The sequence below is a fragment of the Microchirus variegatus genome (assembly GCF_963457635.1).
Source record: "Microchirus variegatus genome assembly, chromosome: 13".
Lineage (NCBI taxonomy): Eukaryota > Metazoa > Chordata > Actinopteri > Pleuronectiformes > Soleidae > Microchirus > Microchirus variegatus.
Window position 1 is genome coordinate 14663619 of NC_139814.1, and position 15660 is coordinate 14679278.

Genomic DNA, 15660 nt, shown 5'->3' on the forward strand with positions numbered 1-15660 from the left:
ACAAGGAAGCTGAATCAAATAGAATTTCTACGCATTTTGTCTACGAATGATCTTCAAGCAAGATGACAGCTGGCACCGCGGGCCAGGAAGAAGAAGAAGAAGAAGTGGATGTCTAGAAACATCAGACACAGGAGGAGAGTGAGGAAAAGGATGCAGGACAACCAGTGACAGGCCAAACAAATACTTCCTAGTTTCTCATCTCCATGGAAAACCGATGAGCATGAATCGCCCCAGAGTCCTTCGAGTGCACAGAGCATATTATCATGGACCGTTCTCTCCATTATAATGTTAGATGGTTTTATTCATTTTTGTTCCAGTTTATAAGAAAAAAGGGGGAGGGGGAGGGGGGTTGGTCCAATGAGTACAGTAGGTGCTGAATGGGTCTGGGTTCTGCTTGGGTTATGTGTCGGTCTAGTTACAGTCGTAAACAAAGTCATAGTTGCTAGGTTCTTTGGGAATTGGGGGCGGGGCCTCCGGAATCTGGATGTTCTCTAGATCCAAAAGGCGGAGCTTCATCTCCATCGAGAGCAGGGTGTCCATGTCAGATTTGGTGTACTCGCTGGTCATCTCCTTACCGAGGAGGGCGTTTAGACCGTCTGTCCACACGCAGTACTGCGGACACAGAGGACGGAGATGAATCAGGAGCGAGAAACCGAAGTCTATAACCAAGCAAGTGATGTTTACAAAGTCGGGAAGCAGCCGACAACATGGAAACACCATCTGCTTTAAAGACAGACCTTCAACAAACTCATCATCAACACAGTGACTCAGGAGAAACAGAGTGTAGACGCCTTATTCTTCTTCTTCTCTTAATCTAATTACAAACTTGCTCAAGGACACACACACACACAGTGTCGAAGTTTGAAGTCTTCAAGTTTGAGACTTAAAGGAGCTGTAAGTCATCAAATTACCATGATTGATCATCAGATATTGATAAAAACTTGTTAATTCAAATACTGACAACAATTATACGGCCAGTTTATGTAGAACTGGACATTTAATTAAATTCTTTACGTTTTATGTTTACGTAGTGGGAAAAAAATGGATATAAGTGTAGTTACTCATAGATTAATAATTTGGTTTGTGCGGAACTGGATCATCAAATCTGGCAACCACATAACTCTGAGGAGGAGGAGGAGGAGGAGGGGGATGATGCTGTCCAATATTTTTATTTTGCATATCTGACATATAGTCCCTTTAGGACTGGTTCAAGTCTCAATCAGGGATCTCTGGGTGTTTTCATTATCTTTATAACCTTTGCATAATCCTAACTTAGAGCTAAACATTGCACATTACAGACATTAAACATTATTAATCCCAGAAGGGAAATTCAATTCGCCGCAGTTGCTCCAGCCATCGGTAAACAAAGCAGACTAGAAAACAGAAGTCTGTATGAAGTATTTAAAATCAAAGTACGAAACAAGAAATACATGTATAAGAGCGAGACTGAAAGTAAAAGTATCAGAATAATTTTAAAATATAAGAGTAAAAATAGTATAAAATATGGATAATAATAATAATACAGTACAGGATGAATTGCAGTATATACATACATGCATATACATATGTATGTATATACACACATAAACATACATATACACATATATATATATATATATATATACATACAGTACAGACCAAAAGTTTGGACACACCTTTCCATTTACTTGAATGAGGAAGTGTGTCCAAACTTTTGGTCTGTACTGTATATATATATATACATATATACATAAACATATATATACACATATATACATATATACATACATATACATATACATACATATATATACATATATATACATAACACATAATATACATATACACATATATATACATATACACATAATATACATATACACATATATATACATATACACATAATATGTGTATATTTAATTTAATATATATTATATATACAGTATATATATACATATATAATATTAAATATACATACATATACATATACACACATATATATATACATACATATACATATATGTGTGTGTGTGACAGTGTCATCTTACCTCGTGTTTGTCCGGAGCAACAAAGTTTAGATACTCGTCAGACTCGTAGAGGACAGAGAAGGCCAACTCTAAAACCTCCTGGACAGAAGTAAGGGTGACAGGTGGGGAGGGCGGAAGGAGTGGAGGTGGGATGGAGAAATGAAGGGAGAAAAAAAAAGAAGAAAAGGTTAGATTTATATATATATATATATATATATATATACATACACACACACTATATAACCTCCCTCTCTCTTCTCCTCCTGCCATCATGAGAGAAGTCAAAGTAGAGACATACACGGCTTGTCCTTAGATACTAGACATTATAAATGACATACTTTGTTATATTCCCACAAAACCCACGAGTGGAAAACAGATTGAACGCAGTGGGAGGATAGTGCGGGGACAAGACGATACAGATGTGTATACGTGAAAGCAATTCATTAAAATGTGTGCTTGCAATCTGCGTGAAATTAGGCTCTAATTTACTAAGGCACAAAGCAATTACACAATCTGGGCCTCGCAAACCTTGGCAGAGTTAATGAGGCAGCGCTGATAAGATCGCGTTCAGATAAGAAAACAAAACATGTCATGATGCTGATTCACTCCTACTCAGCGCTGACTTACAAGATCATAAAAAAGTAGCGCTGTGAGGGCTTTAAAATCTTATTTTAATCTCAGGAGATGGAGAAAAAAGGGGCTGTATGAAGAGGAAACGGTGCCGAGATGCTGATGTTACAATGCAGAGGCAGTAAAATATTGTGTTTATCATCTTAGTGCATTAGCAGGCTGAGGGAATATATTGGATTATAGACCACACTGGACTATTCCAAGTTGTGGTTGCGTAACTGACAACTACAACACAATCTCCCAGTGCTTTAACAGCTTTGTGAGTCCAAGTGTGGAACCACAAAGACACAACTCTACTCTTTATTCCATGTCATAAAAAAGACACCGTGTTCTATTCTAAATTCGGTGTCTTTTACACAAATCTGCACCTGCACTTTAGACACACAGGTTATTTTGTTTTTTTCCACACTTTTCCACCTCCTTTTGAAAATGCACATAAAGGCGAAAAGGTCTGCCTTTAGAAATGAGATGCAAAGTGCAGCGCAGGTGACGAGCAGACTGCTCCTTTCTCTAAGTGACACACATTTCATCAGGCACAGAAAGCATCTGAACCAAGGTCAAGACGACTTAAAGCGTATCTTTTTTTTGCTACAGCCTTCAAGTCGCTCCTTTTTCTATTCCACCTTGTGTTGTGTTTATTTAAATTTTTTTAGTTTATTTTAAAAGGTGCATTATGTAATAAATCTAAAGCAACTGGCCATAAAATCCTCCTAATATGTCACAGAGACTCAGGAATAATGTTCATATAACAAACTGAACTCACCAACAACAACAGTACAGACAAAATATTTGCATTAAAAAAATATTTTGCAGACTGCAAATCATGTTTATGTTTTGAAATCATGTTTTGGCATGTGGCGCCACCTACTGCCATCCACCAATCATTGCAGTCAGTAGAGTCTAAGCTGCCCAGCAACGACGGGTTGCCAGGTACGTCAGAAAACGGTTTGAATGTAGTAACCGTTTTTGGCCACATTCTTACATATGGCACCTTTAAAGTTACAACATGGTTTTAACCTCAAGCTTTTTCCTATTTTATTCAAACCTGTGTTGTATTTTTACTGTTTTATTTGCATCCTTTGTTTTATTTCAAAGTTAAAAGTTATTTTCCTTTTATTGTGAAGCTGCAATCCTTGTATTAAAGGTGCTGTACAAATGTCGTGTAGTATTCTTCTTATTATATGGCACTAAATATGGGATAATTTCCAAAGCTTTCAGGCTACATTTGGACGTTTTTGAATATCGGTGACATCCATCCTCCGTCTCTGCGTGCACTTTCTGCTCTGAAGCCAGCAGAGGTGACTTTGACTGGCTTTGTAACACTGAGTAATGAAATCTGGTTGTGTTTTCATTCACGAGGCTGTGACAGAGCCACAGATCCCCCCTCGGGTCATTCTTCACGACCCGCACTTATCGACAAGGTAATAAAAGAGACAAAGCGAGAAGGAGACATGCTCCTTTGTCTTCAAAGCTATTTATCCACCATCCAATATATCTGAGTCCCATGCTGGGGGGAAGTTTAGAGAGGAGAGGCCGAGGTGTACATACACACACACACACACACACACAAGATGGCTCTTTCATTCCAGTTAAGGCACCACAGTGGGCACCGGAGCTGTGTTACTTTCAAATTTAACCAGGGCAAAGAAAAGACGTCAGCATGTTTACGTGGCTCTTCTGCGACTTGTGTTTGCAGCTAAAGGACTATCCTGTGATTTATCCCTGCACAACGTCACCGACGGCTACGTCTGGAGATCACGAAGTTACTGAGTTATTTCCCCAAAGCAGAATTATGTAACCGACATGATGTTATGAAGCCTCTCACGCACACAGAAACACATTCTCTCTCTTGTATACACACACACACGCCCACACGCAGACGCATCACATGTGGCATACACACACCTTGTTTTGCTTCAGGGCTCCCTTCTCCTTCATGTGAGGACAGTCCTTGCCGGTGATAACAGCTTTGATATCAGCCACAGGCACTGCAGAGAGGACAGTAGTGTGTTTACAACAACATTATTCCTATGACAACTGCGTCTTTTCAAGTATCTGGTTCATTAAAAAGGATGACTTAATGATAAATGTAAGGAGCTGTACTCACGTTTGTCCTGCAAAGAGTCGTGGGGTACCTCGCCCTGAGGGCTCTCTTCCAGGTCTCCATAGTGCAGGACTTTATGGTTCGGAGACAGACGGCAATACCAAAATTTATCTGGGAGAAAAGATTGGAGGAGGAGACAGATTTAGTCGAGTTATCAAGCAATGCACTGGTAGAAGACGTCATGTGTGATTAGATGAGTCACCGATGGGGAAGAAAATTGTTGTGCCAAAAGAATTCTAAGATGAGGAGAAAAAGAAAAGAGCCTTAAGGAAAATCCACAGATGGCTGTAGTACTGTGCATGAGAGCAGAGCAGATGGCTTTTATCATTTTAAAAATGATATAAAAAAAATAGATAAATAAAAAAAACACAAGTAAGGATCAAGAGAGGACAATCTTGGCTCTTTTTTTCCCCTGGCAAAACTTGACCATGACTCGATTTGTTTACCTTTCAAGACAATAATAAAATCTATATACGAAGCAGGAAAATTACAGAGACGCGAGGCTCACGGAGGAGCAATCGTTCATGTAATAAATGCTGTTTACAGCTAAGATAATGGTCCTTAAAAAGTGCTAAATAGAAAAGAACACATGTACACTTCCAATCCTGTGTATTAACATTCAGGGCAATTTGCATGTGCAAATCTTTCACATAAAACAACTGGAAAAAGGGAGGAGGTTGCTCATTTTTATGTGACTGTGCTTTTAAATCATACAATCTGTGTTTTTTAGAATGCTCATAATAAAATAAATACTTAATAAAAGCATTTGACTTGAATGTTGAGGTCAAAACATGTTGTCGTTAGTTTATAAAAGTGTTGTAAATAAAATTTACAAGAAATTGCCTTGGAGTTTTTTTTGTATTCGTCCAAAGTGTATATTTAACCATCTTCATGCAAGTCCAGGAAGTCCTAATACGAATTAAACTCTAGAATGACAACATTCAACAACACCAGGTCAAACCTCCAAGTTCACTTTTGCATTAGTGCATCATTTAGACAGAGCACACTTCTCTGTGCCTCTATTGGTTTGCGGCAGCCTGCCAGAACTCTGCACTTAAAAGACTCTCTACTCTTTCATCCACCTATCAAAACACCATCATCGTGAGCTTTTAGAGAGAAGCTTCTCCTTGTAATGGACAGACTTGCACTTCTGAGGGTGAAAGAAAAAAAGAGTCGACTAAATGAATATTAGATGTAAATACTTGAGTCCGTGCAGGCTTTGAAATAGTTGATGAGGGATGAGTGGGAGAGAGGGAGAATCAGCGACTTTTTATGTATGTAAAAAAAAAAAAGGGAAAAAAAGGGTCACGACACATAGCAGCATATCATTTACCAATCTAAGAACAAATAACTGTGAAATTGTGTCTGATTTTATGTACGGATTTAAACAAAGTGCTCCCTTACTGTTGACGCATGAATATACTTAAAGAATCAGTGAAACTGTTCCAGAGACAAGAGGGATAGATTTGTCAGGAATACGATGGCGTTATACTGCATATTCACACATGCATGCAAGAGAAACAAAGCAAACCACAAAAGAAAGTAAGGAATCAACAGATATGGAGGGGATTGCTGTGAACATACAGTGTGTCCTTGACTTGAGTGTCCTCCGAGGAAAAGACATCTGCAGCTGCAGCTGACGTGAAGCAGTCAGACAGCTTTCCTTACAGTCAGCGTTCTGCTGCAGCTGGTTAAAGCAAGCGTAAACGCTACGGGCTATTGTGCTAAATTAAACCGAAGCGCTTTAGCGACAGCGTACGTCCACTCTTTCTGAATGGCAAAGTATTTTTAGACGTCTTGAAAATGTCAGAGTGCACCGACGTAGGAAGAAGTAGAAAAAACAGCCATGTTTTGATTGATTTGATTCGACTTAATGGTCAAAAGTAAGTAAAGGGTTACTGCAGGGCAGCGTCTACATTAATTTCCTGAAGACTGCAGCCTGTGTCATCCAGGATTCAGAGCTTTATGATTTTAATCACATGACTTTAAATTGTATGTGCAGGAGTAAAATAAACATTGATTTACTGTATGTATGCGCTTGAATAACAGGAATAACAGGCATAAGAGGTCCCTTTATGTCGGCGCTATAAAGGCAGAGAGGGCCAGAAGACTTGTGTGAGAAATGAAGACGGCAGCACTGCGGATACAAAAATCTCCTGAGATAAAATTATTTCCTGTGGATTTTTTGATATGAAAAAGGGATGAGTGGATACGCAGGAGGGAAGGGGGCAAATAAACTTTGCATGGGCAAAGAGGAAGATATATATATATTTCAATTCCTATGTGCTTATTATGAAGGGTGGTTGATGGTCATGTCACGTCAGGGATGTGTAGCACACGTGTGTCAGAACTGCATGTCTCACCTTGTCTCCTTCGACTGCTGATTTTCCTGAAGCAGGTTCCATCACACAACCTGTTGAGCCTCTGCTGTTTGATCAGCTCCATGATCTCTGGCTGGATCTTCTCCCTCAGCTCCCTGCAGATTAAAAAAAAACACAAAAAAAAACACCACATACAGTATTATCCATCTGAAGCTCCAGTACAAAACCTCTATCACTCCCCCTCAAAATAGAGAAAGAGGTGTTTGTTTCTACAGTATTTTGATAATTATCTGTTCTAAAACTTTTAACGTAGTATTATTTGTAGGGATGGGAATCAGTATCGGTCAGTATTGTATCGGTCCGATATTGGTCAAAATCACTGGATCAGAAATCGGACAGATGTAAAATCTGATACAATCCAAAAATTCCTACATGTCACATGCTTCCCTCTGCACAGACTGCAAATGCAAATAAAATTCAGCAAAGGCATTTTAGCTGAGTCATGTTTGCGCTGTTCATGACAACGATATCTGTTACGCAGTTGGGGAATGATGTCTTTGAAATGACTCAGCATAAATGTGTTGTTAACAGCTTCGTACGTTCATAAGTATCAAACTAATATCGGCAGCTACTTGAGTTTGTGATATCAGTATCAGTATCGGACACAAAAAAGTGGTATCGTAATTACTTGTCCAGCATGAGTCCATGAAACTTGGAGCTGCATAGTGAAGGAAACAGCAGCAGCTGTGACTGGCACATGCAGGCACATATTGAGGCAGCTTGATTGCTGTTGGCTGAGTGCACATTTTCAGTATCTCAAGCCAAATTCTTGATCATGATTCAAATCCGACTGTGCAGCCCGTCTGAACACCCAGGTTTATTTTTAACAGTTAACACCAGCCGTCTCGCTTTACTAGAACTGTGCAGTTGCTTAATCAGCATTGTGTGAACTGATCTGACAACAGTTTGAATGTCGTGGATATTTCATTTCTTTAAAAGTGAAGCACTGCAGCTTCAGGAGAAGTATCTAAATGTTGTAAACCATACACATCCCATGTGGCGAGCAGTCAGAAGTGAAGCCACATGACGCCGTAAGACACGAAGTGAATTCTTTTCCTTTTACCCTGGGTTTTCTGAAAGCGAGCATTATTCATCAGATACCGACTGCCAGCAGGGAACAGAGAATTAGAAACACCCGGAATGAACACAGTCAGAAATGTGTCCTACTGCTTCCCAAAAGGCTGATCAGTGGAAATCTGTGGCGCTTCTGCTCCTGATTAGATCACTCATTTATTCATGCATCGACATGCATGTGTGTCTGCGTTGCTTATTAATGTGGAGCGCACAACACTTGTCAGCATGAATTATGCATAATATCTACAGCAGTGCCGCTCCTCATCTTTTTTTCTTGAGACATTTCCATTTAATTTCTTTGTTTATTGGAGAAGTCGGACGTAAATGTGCATTTCTAACAGGTGAGGTACATGTTCTTGTTTCAGATTTATCTCATTTTCTCTCTCTGTATTTGCCTCATCAGTCACTCTTGTCATCACACTGATCTGTAGTTGGACATCCACGAAAAACAGCAGAAAAAGGAAGGAGCGGCAATGATGATCACTTGCCTCATCCCTGTGTCTCGTCTAGACACAGATCATTTCTTTCCCTCTTCTCAGGAAGCAGCTCCAGTTTCATTCTACTCTAATTCTTTCCAACACATACAGAAAAACCACAGACAACTGAGTTAAGTAGCTGGTGTGTTGCCAAGTAGCACTCTGCTTGGTATTAGGTGTTAAAAGTAAAGAAGTGAAGCAAAGAAAGAGCTATGTTTAAACCTTGTGTGTGGCGTTATACAGTAACAGTAACTTCACAGTTTATGAGTAAAATCGTGCCGAGCACAGGTGGAAAAGGGACTCGATAACAATTTCATTTAAACCACCTTTCATTCTAATTTCTGGGGGATTAAGTCATACATTTAACGTTCTCTTGTGAGCGTGTCCTCAGCAGCTCTGTGTGTTTGGTGCAAGCAGCTTCAGGTGAATTACAAAAAAAAAAAAAAAAGTACTTCTAAATCCTGCTAGCAAGAGCCAAGGTGACATTTAATGTTTTTTGAGCGAGGACATTTCAGAACAGACGCGGCTCTACTAAAGTCTCCCCTTCACCCTCCTTCTGATTTCTGAAGCCATTGCCTTCAATAATTGGCGGGCAGAAAATTGGCAGCAATGTTATACGTTAGCTCCTTTAAATCTGCAGCCTGACATTCTGTGCTCATTATGTTTACAAATCATGACCGCACAGTATTGATTAGGGGGAAATTCCACGCTCGGGTAGACCAACACTGCTGGAAGGAGACTCGACAGTCTGCGATGCTCTGTGCTTTCCATGTTATTCTGTGATCTAAAGTTTTTAATTTCAGCGTCTGATTCGATCTCAATTACTTATTGCTCAGTTCTCTTCAAAGAAATGTGTGAAAACAGACTGAGAATGTCTGTGAACTGATTGCATTTAGGTACACTCTTATTTTACAAAAATGAATGAAAACTACATCCAAAAGAATGGACACGGAACTAAAATGTCAAATTTTTTTTTTTCTTTGCACCACAGTTTCCCCTTTTGTTCTTGCCTCCCTCACTGCAAATAATTGACTGCAAAGGTTTGGTCTCCAGCCTTCCAGTATTGATTCAATAAGCCCTTGGCTCAGCATTGATTACTTTTCAAACAGACACGCTCTCTGTATGTGAAACAAATTTTCAATAACGCTTGTTACTCCATTAAATACAGGCAAGACAAAACAATGTTCTCCATTACAGAGCACTGCATTAAATCAGTGAACGATCTATTACAGACCGGCTCTCCATGCGTAATGAGCTCCAGGGTTGTTAACGGAGTATCCAATGGGAACGGTGTTTGCAGACAATTTGATTCAATGCATATTTTCAATCACAGGATGAAAGCACAGGTGCAAACATGCGTCAGGTCAACAGCTGGAATTTGGTTGACAAATGAAAAGCGATAATAGAAAGAATACATTACCAAGAGTATGAATTAATGAACCATGTCTCCTGTTTGTTGATACTAATTAAATCCTATTTTTTTGATCACATGGTTAATAACAGCTGGAATATAATACAACCAACTCCCTCAACAGAGAAAATATGGCACCTTTTGTACACTTCAGTCAACCAGTATTAACATTTGATGTATATGATGATGAGGAAACTAATGGTAGCGGCCAATCGTACCGGTGTCCACATGTGCCATGTTTTATTATTTATTTTCCTCTAAATGGGAATATAATTTATTTCCATTGAAGGTCAAGCTAATTTTATCCGTACCCAAAAGTCGATTGTGATGGAGACCATTAACTCATCAAGAAAATATTTACCCAATGTCCCAAAAGCTTATTTCACCCTTAAACTTCCAATTAAACACCAGTGTAACCAGTGCTCTCGCCCCTTTGTGGCGATTAAATGAGTTGTTACTTCCAAGTTCGACTCATCCTAAAAACTGGAAGCTATGTCCCATGATTGCGACACTATCATACTGGCCACTTATTGGTTGACTCACAGAATTGGACGCGACTGGAAATCTTCCTGATTCATTCTTTCGGACTGGCGTATCTTCAGGATCTCCGTGTAGCTCAGATTCTGCAGGCGACTCTTGAACTGGTCCAGAGAATTAGGCTTGAGAGTCAGTGCTCGCATGATCTGCTCCCTCACCACCTGCATTACCTGCAGAGGAAAGGAGAGAGGAGAGAGGACACAGTGGGTGCGTGATATTATTATAGACACCAGAGACATGCAAGACAGTACGTCCTTTTTTCGACTGTTGGTATATTCAGTACAGCTGGTAAAGGCTAAAGCAGCCCATCATACTTTTTGGGGATCAGAGAAGCTTAATGAAGAACGAAAATGATTAATGAAGTGACTTTTTTTTTTTACTTTTACCGAACAGCAGCGTAAAGAGGAAAAGAACAATGCAGAATAATTCATCTGTGGCTCCTCAACTGTGCTTTTCAGTATCAAGCGCTAGGGAAGTGCATGACAGAGCTTCCTTATAATATCCTGGCAAGCTAATACCATTAGTCTGACTGCAGAAGCATGACATGAGAAATGTTCCACGTCATCAATCTCATCGGCGGGGTCTTTGTGATCAATGGAGTAAACAATACAATGATAAAGTGCTTCAGAGCAACACATAAAAACACATCACGCATGTCCATTTCAAACAGCCCGCTGCATATGCATTACTGTTAGGAGAGAATTAAGGTCAACAAACACTCTCCACAGATGGACAGGCAGGCAAATCCTTAGAAAATCTCTAAGAATTTAAGGATATGAAAAGAAACAGGAAAGCAATATCTATAACCCCAATTACAAAAGGCTACAAATGCACATTGGCAGATGTGTATTCTTATATTTTTACAGGTAAAAAATAAGAGCTCAACAGTCTTCACATGTAATTAAGAAAATTCAAATCTGACACATTTGAAATATTTGCGCAGAAAAGCATCTTTAATGGAGCAGACTGCATTACATGATTCTGCAGTTAATAAAGCAGTGACTCTTTATACGCAGGAGATCCTGCACATTGCACTCGTGAAACTTCAAAACGAATCCTTAAACTGAAATCTGCACTGATTTTATCATTTTCCACTTAGCTGTGGAGTCTGACAGTGATTTGCACTTTTAGGATATTAACACAAATATAGCTCAATGACAGCGTCTTTCTTTTCAAAAGGCTTCCGGGCTTAGTCACGAGAGACTTGACTGAGAGGAAACGCAGATGAAAAAGCGCCGGGATTGTTCAAAAGCAACCAAAAATGCCCCTGAAACAAAGAACCGAGAGCAGTTCACCGAGCTTGGGCTGAAGTGGGCCAGTAAATCCTGCTTACATTAAAATGTGATACTCGGCCATATGAATAAACTTGACAGCTTCTTTGTTTCTTTTGTAAAGTGGAGCCCTGCTGTTCCAGTTACTGCAGACGGGCGGTGGCAGACGTGACAAGAAGCCCTGATAACGGCTCAGCCTTGTTAGCAACTTCCTCAGGGTGTGCGATTGCTGATTCACCGAATCGGATCACACCGAGGTGACAAAGAAACACACCAGCTCGCCTCATGTTCTCTCCCACTTCTCCTGATTGTGTTTTTCTCCGTTTGTCTTGTTGTTCAAATGCTTCAGTATACGCAGAAGTAAGTATTTCAAGCCTTGTAAGGACAATAAGGATGTCAGACCATAAGAATAAGGGTGTTTTATGTTAATGTCCTTACTGATGTGAAGAAAGACAAGTGGACTTTCCCTCTAATTGGTCTGTGCTCGTTCTTTAATATTCAGTGTCATCTGGCTCTGCTGCCATAACAACCATGCCAAGGCCCAGTGAGCCAAAATCCCAGATAATAAAACTGCGCCTCCAGCTTGTGTTTACTGCAAAGCTATTACTAATCAACTTGATAACCTCTGGACTCTCAATAGTCTCATTATGCTAGTGATGATGCATTTAAGACACAAGACTTCAGCTGCTTAAAATACAAGCGCTCAACCCAAAGACACAAAAATGCAAGGGGGATCATCCTCCTCAATCACATTATGTTAGAATGCATCAAAGATGAGGCCTGGACTTAAACTACACTTTTAGGATTGCAAATGTAATTATAATTGTAGATTTGATTAGCATTGAATGTAAAAACACAGCTCTGATCGAGGGACTAGCCTTTGACATGCAAATATGTTCACAGTGTAGTATAAAAATGTGCATTATTTGACCTTGGGAACAAGGGCAATAAGGTCAACTACAGAAAAAGTCATATTTAGCATTAATGTAGACAGTTGAGCAATGAATCCTGATGTGAAACTTACTCCGACACAAACCCACAACTGTGTATGAGATGTTTTCTTGACGAGATCTGAATCCGGGATTAAGGGCAACACAGAACATACGCAACAGGACTGGGCAGATGAGGATTTCAGTCCTTCATTCAGTCGGGCTGCACAGTTGATCATGTCATCATGAGATGCTGAAAATGTGCACTCCGCCAACCGCAATCAAGCCGTCTCAATATGTGCCTGCATGTGCCAGTCACAGCTGCTGCTGTTCCCTTCACTATGCAGCTCCAAGTCCCATGGACTCATGCTGGACAAGTAATTAGCAAAGCTCTTTTGTCTGCGGGATAAAATATCACAACTCTAACGCCATCAACATGGTTACAATAACGCTGATAAAAGATATGTGGAGGGTTAAGGAAGGATGTCATCCAAAACAGGACGCTGTTACTGTCCTTTCATGTGGTTCAGAGCTACGTTTGTAGCATCAAAAGCTATTAAATGTAGTTAAATGTCTATAAATACAGTCAATGTTTCCGTTAACATGAAATTATTACGTTGTTGAAGACGTAGATCAACACTTCTCCTCCCATAGATCACCGTCCCTGTCCCACCCCTTCATTTCCTTCCGTCAGCTCATCCATCCATGCAGACTCCGGTCCCTTTCTTCCTCAGACCTAATGGCGAGTTACATACGTGGGCTGATTCGTGTATTCTGTCCTTGTCTGGACGTCCCTGTTACCTGTAAATCATATTTTCATGGGAAGAAACAGGCTAACAGCAGAACAGCAGATTTACACCTGGGCTTTGTGCCGTAGCCGCCGCTGCTCCTGCGTTTGAGCCGAGAAATGTCCAGACAAATGATCACAGCGTGCATTCAGGCTACAAGAGGTTCATCACTCCCATCTACTTACTTTTAATCGCAGCTTATTCAAAGTTGCCTGCATTAAATTTTTCCACACACAAACATCTGAATATAGATATATTTCTCTTGTTACAAAGATTACAGATGGTGCGTTAAATCTTAAACTAAGAATTTGAGCTTTGATGACCACAGTTTAAGCTACAGTATAATTGGATTTCAGTGAAGTCAGCGGATTGTAAACACAAACAAAATCTCTCCCCGAGAAGATTTTGAAGGCAGATCTCACTGGTCACCTGCAGCTTTGCTTTCCAGCCTAATCCCGATCTCCAGAGACGGGCTGCCATGCAGCGCTGGTGTTTCAGCAGAGCCCTCCCCCGAGAATGTTCATTAATATGCCTTGTTTGCAGTCATGTCTCTGGCAGGAAAACAATTTTGCCGGCCCATGTGGCTGCAATCTTGCTAATTAACACTTGCGAATATTCATCACATTTGAAATGCACACATGGTCCTCACACAACAGGGTGGGGATGCGGGCATTATGAATATTTTATCTGCATCTTTCCTTTTTTCCATGCACTGATTGCTCAGAGCACCTTGGCAGAGGTGAGGTGATGTCATCGGTGGTGAAACAGGCTGAGCTCACACCCAGGATAAATTTAGGCTCATTTTGCACTGACATCATCTGAGCTACACTCTGATCTTTTTTTTTATTAAAGGCCCAGTGTGTAATAACTAGTGACAATTAGTGTCATCTACTGGTGAGACTGAGCAGTGCATCAAACAAAGGACTCTTCTTGTCATCCCTCTCTTTCAGCACAACAGAAAGAATTCACAACTCAAACTCTCGCTGTGGTTTCCTTCCTATTTCTTTGTTGTTTTATGGATAAAGGTTTACTTGGGCAGAGTTGTTCCCCAGCTCCCAGTTCGCAGTGCACATACATCCATTATAGGCGTGCTGTGAAACATGGAAGTGCAAGATAATGGCCCCCATAAAGCAAGTTCTTGCCTAAGGTACATATAAAAGGCTTATACTAAGGCTACAAAACTGAAACAAACACATTTATGGGCAGTATATTTAATTTCTGCCAATAAACTGTCCCAACTGTTACACACTGGATCTTTAAGTCCATAATTGTCCGTGTTGTCCTCTTCTTTATAATCTTGTTGAGCCAAGATTGGTTCTACCTTTATTTCCGTCTCTTTTTATGTTCCCTCTTGCGCTCCTTAATCTGGTCCAGACAGCGGGCCATCATTCTTTTCTTCCCTAGTTTCTTTGCAGCAAAGTTACAAGGCAGAGCAAAAGTTATTAAACGCTGGTCCATGAGCTGTTCACGTAATGAAGAGACTGACTAATCTGCCGCACTCCTTCACCCTCACTCTCCTCCTTCCTTGTTTTCAGTTTCAGCTCAAACAGGACAGTGGAGCAGTTCCTTGCTCCCCATCTCCATCCCCATCCATCACGGGCAAATGTGTCAGCCATAACAAATGACAATCCCCCTTTTTGGCAACCAATCGACTGTTGCTGCTGCTCCATTTACCTAAGAGGATGATAATGACATCATTTAGCAGCTGTCGGTCAAATGCTTATCTGCTACTCAAAGCCGGTTGGAGAAATCTTGCGGAGTGTGTGGGAGAGGTGGGCAAATAATCATGCAGTAATCACAGAATAATGCCTCTGCTGTAACTCCCTGAAAGCAATCAAAAAGTCAACCTCATTTAATGATAATGGGGCCATCACTAAAGTGAGTATCTGCCTTTTAGGCTTTGAAGTAAGAAATGAAAAAAGCTTGCTCACGCACACACACTTTCACTTCTGTCACAGCCTGCATTTTTAAATCCAGAGAAAAGGAGAACAGAGGGAATCCATTTCCCTCTTTATTGAAATGGTAATTACATGTTCCCTCACTGCCACTAAAT

General features: G+C 40.3%; 1 protein-coding gene across 2 annotated transcripts in view; it reads right to left on the reverse strand.

The window, feature by feature from the left end:
* Nucleotides 1-411: 411 nt before the first annotated feature.
* Nucleotides 412-15660, reverse strand: part of elmo1 (engulfment and cell motility 1 (ced-12 homolog, C. elegans)) — a gene marked incomplete at both ends in the record, with an annotated part of 60741 nt that continues 45492 nt past the window's right edge. For both annotated transcript variants that reach the window (XM_083899958.1, XM_083899957.1), the window contains 6 exons: nt 412-612; nt 2028-2105; nt 4542-4624; nt 4744-4851; nt 7104-7216; nt 10626-10789. In XM_083899958.1, coding sequence (XP_083756084.1) covers nt 412-612; nt 2028-2105; nt 4542-4624; nt 4744-4851; nt 7104-7216; nt 10626-10789 — 747 coding nt within the window. The remainder of the gene's footprint in view (nt 613-2027; nt 2106-4541; nt 4625-4743; nt 4852-7103; nt 7217-10625; nt 10790-15660) is intronic.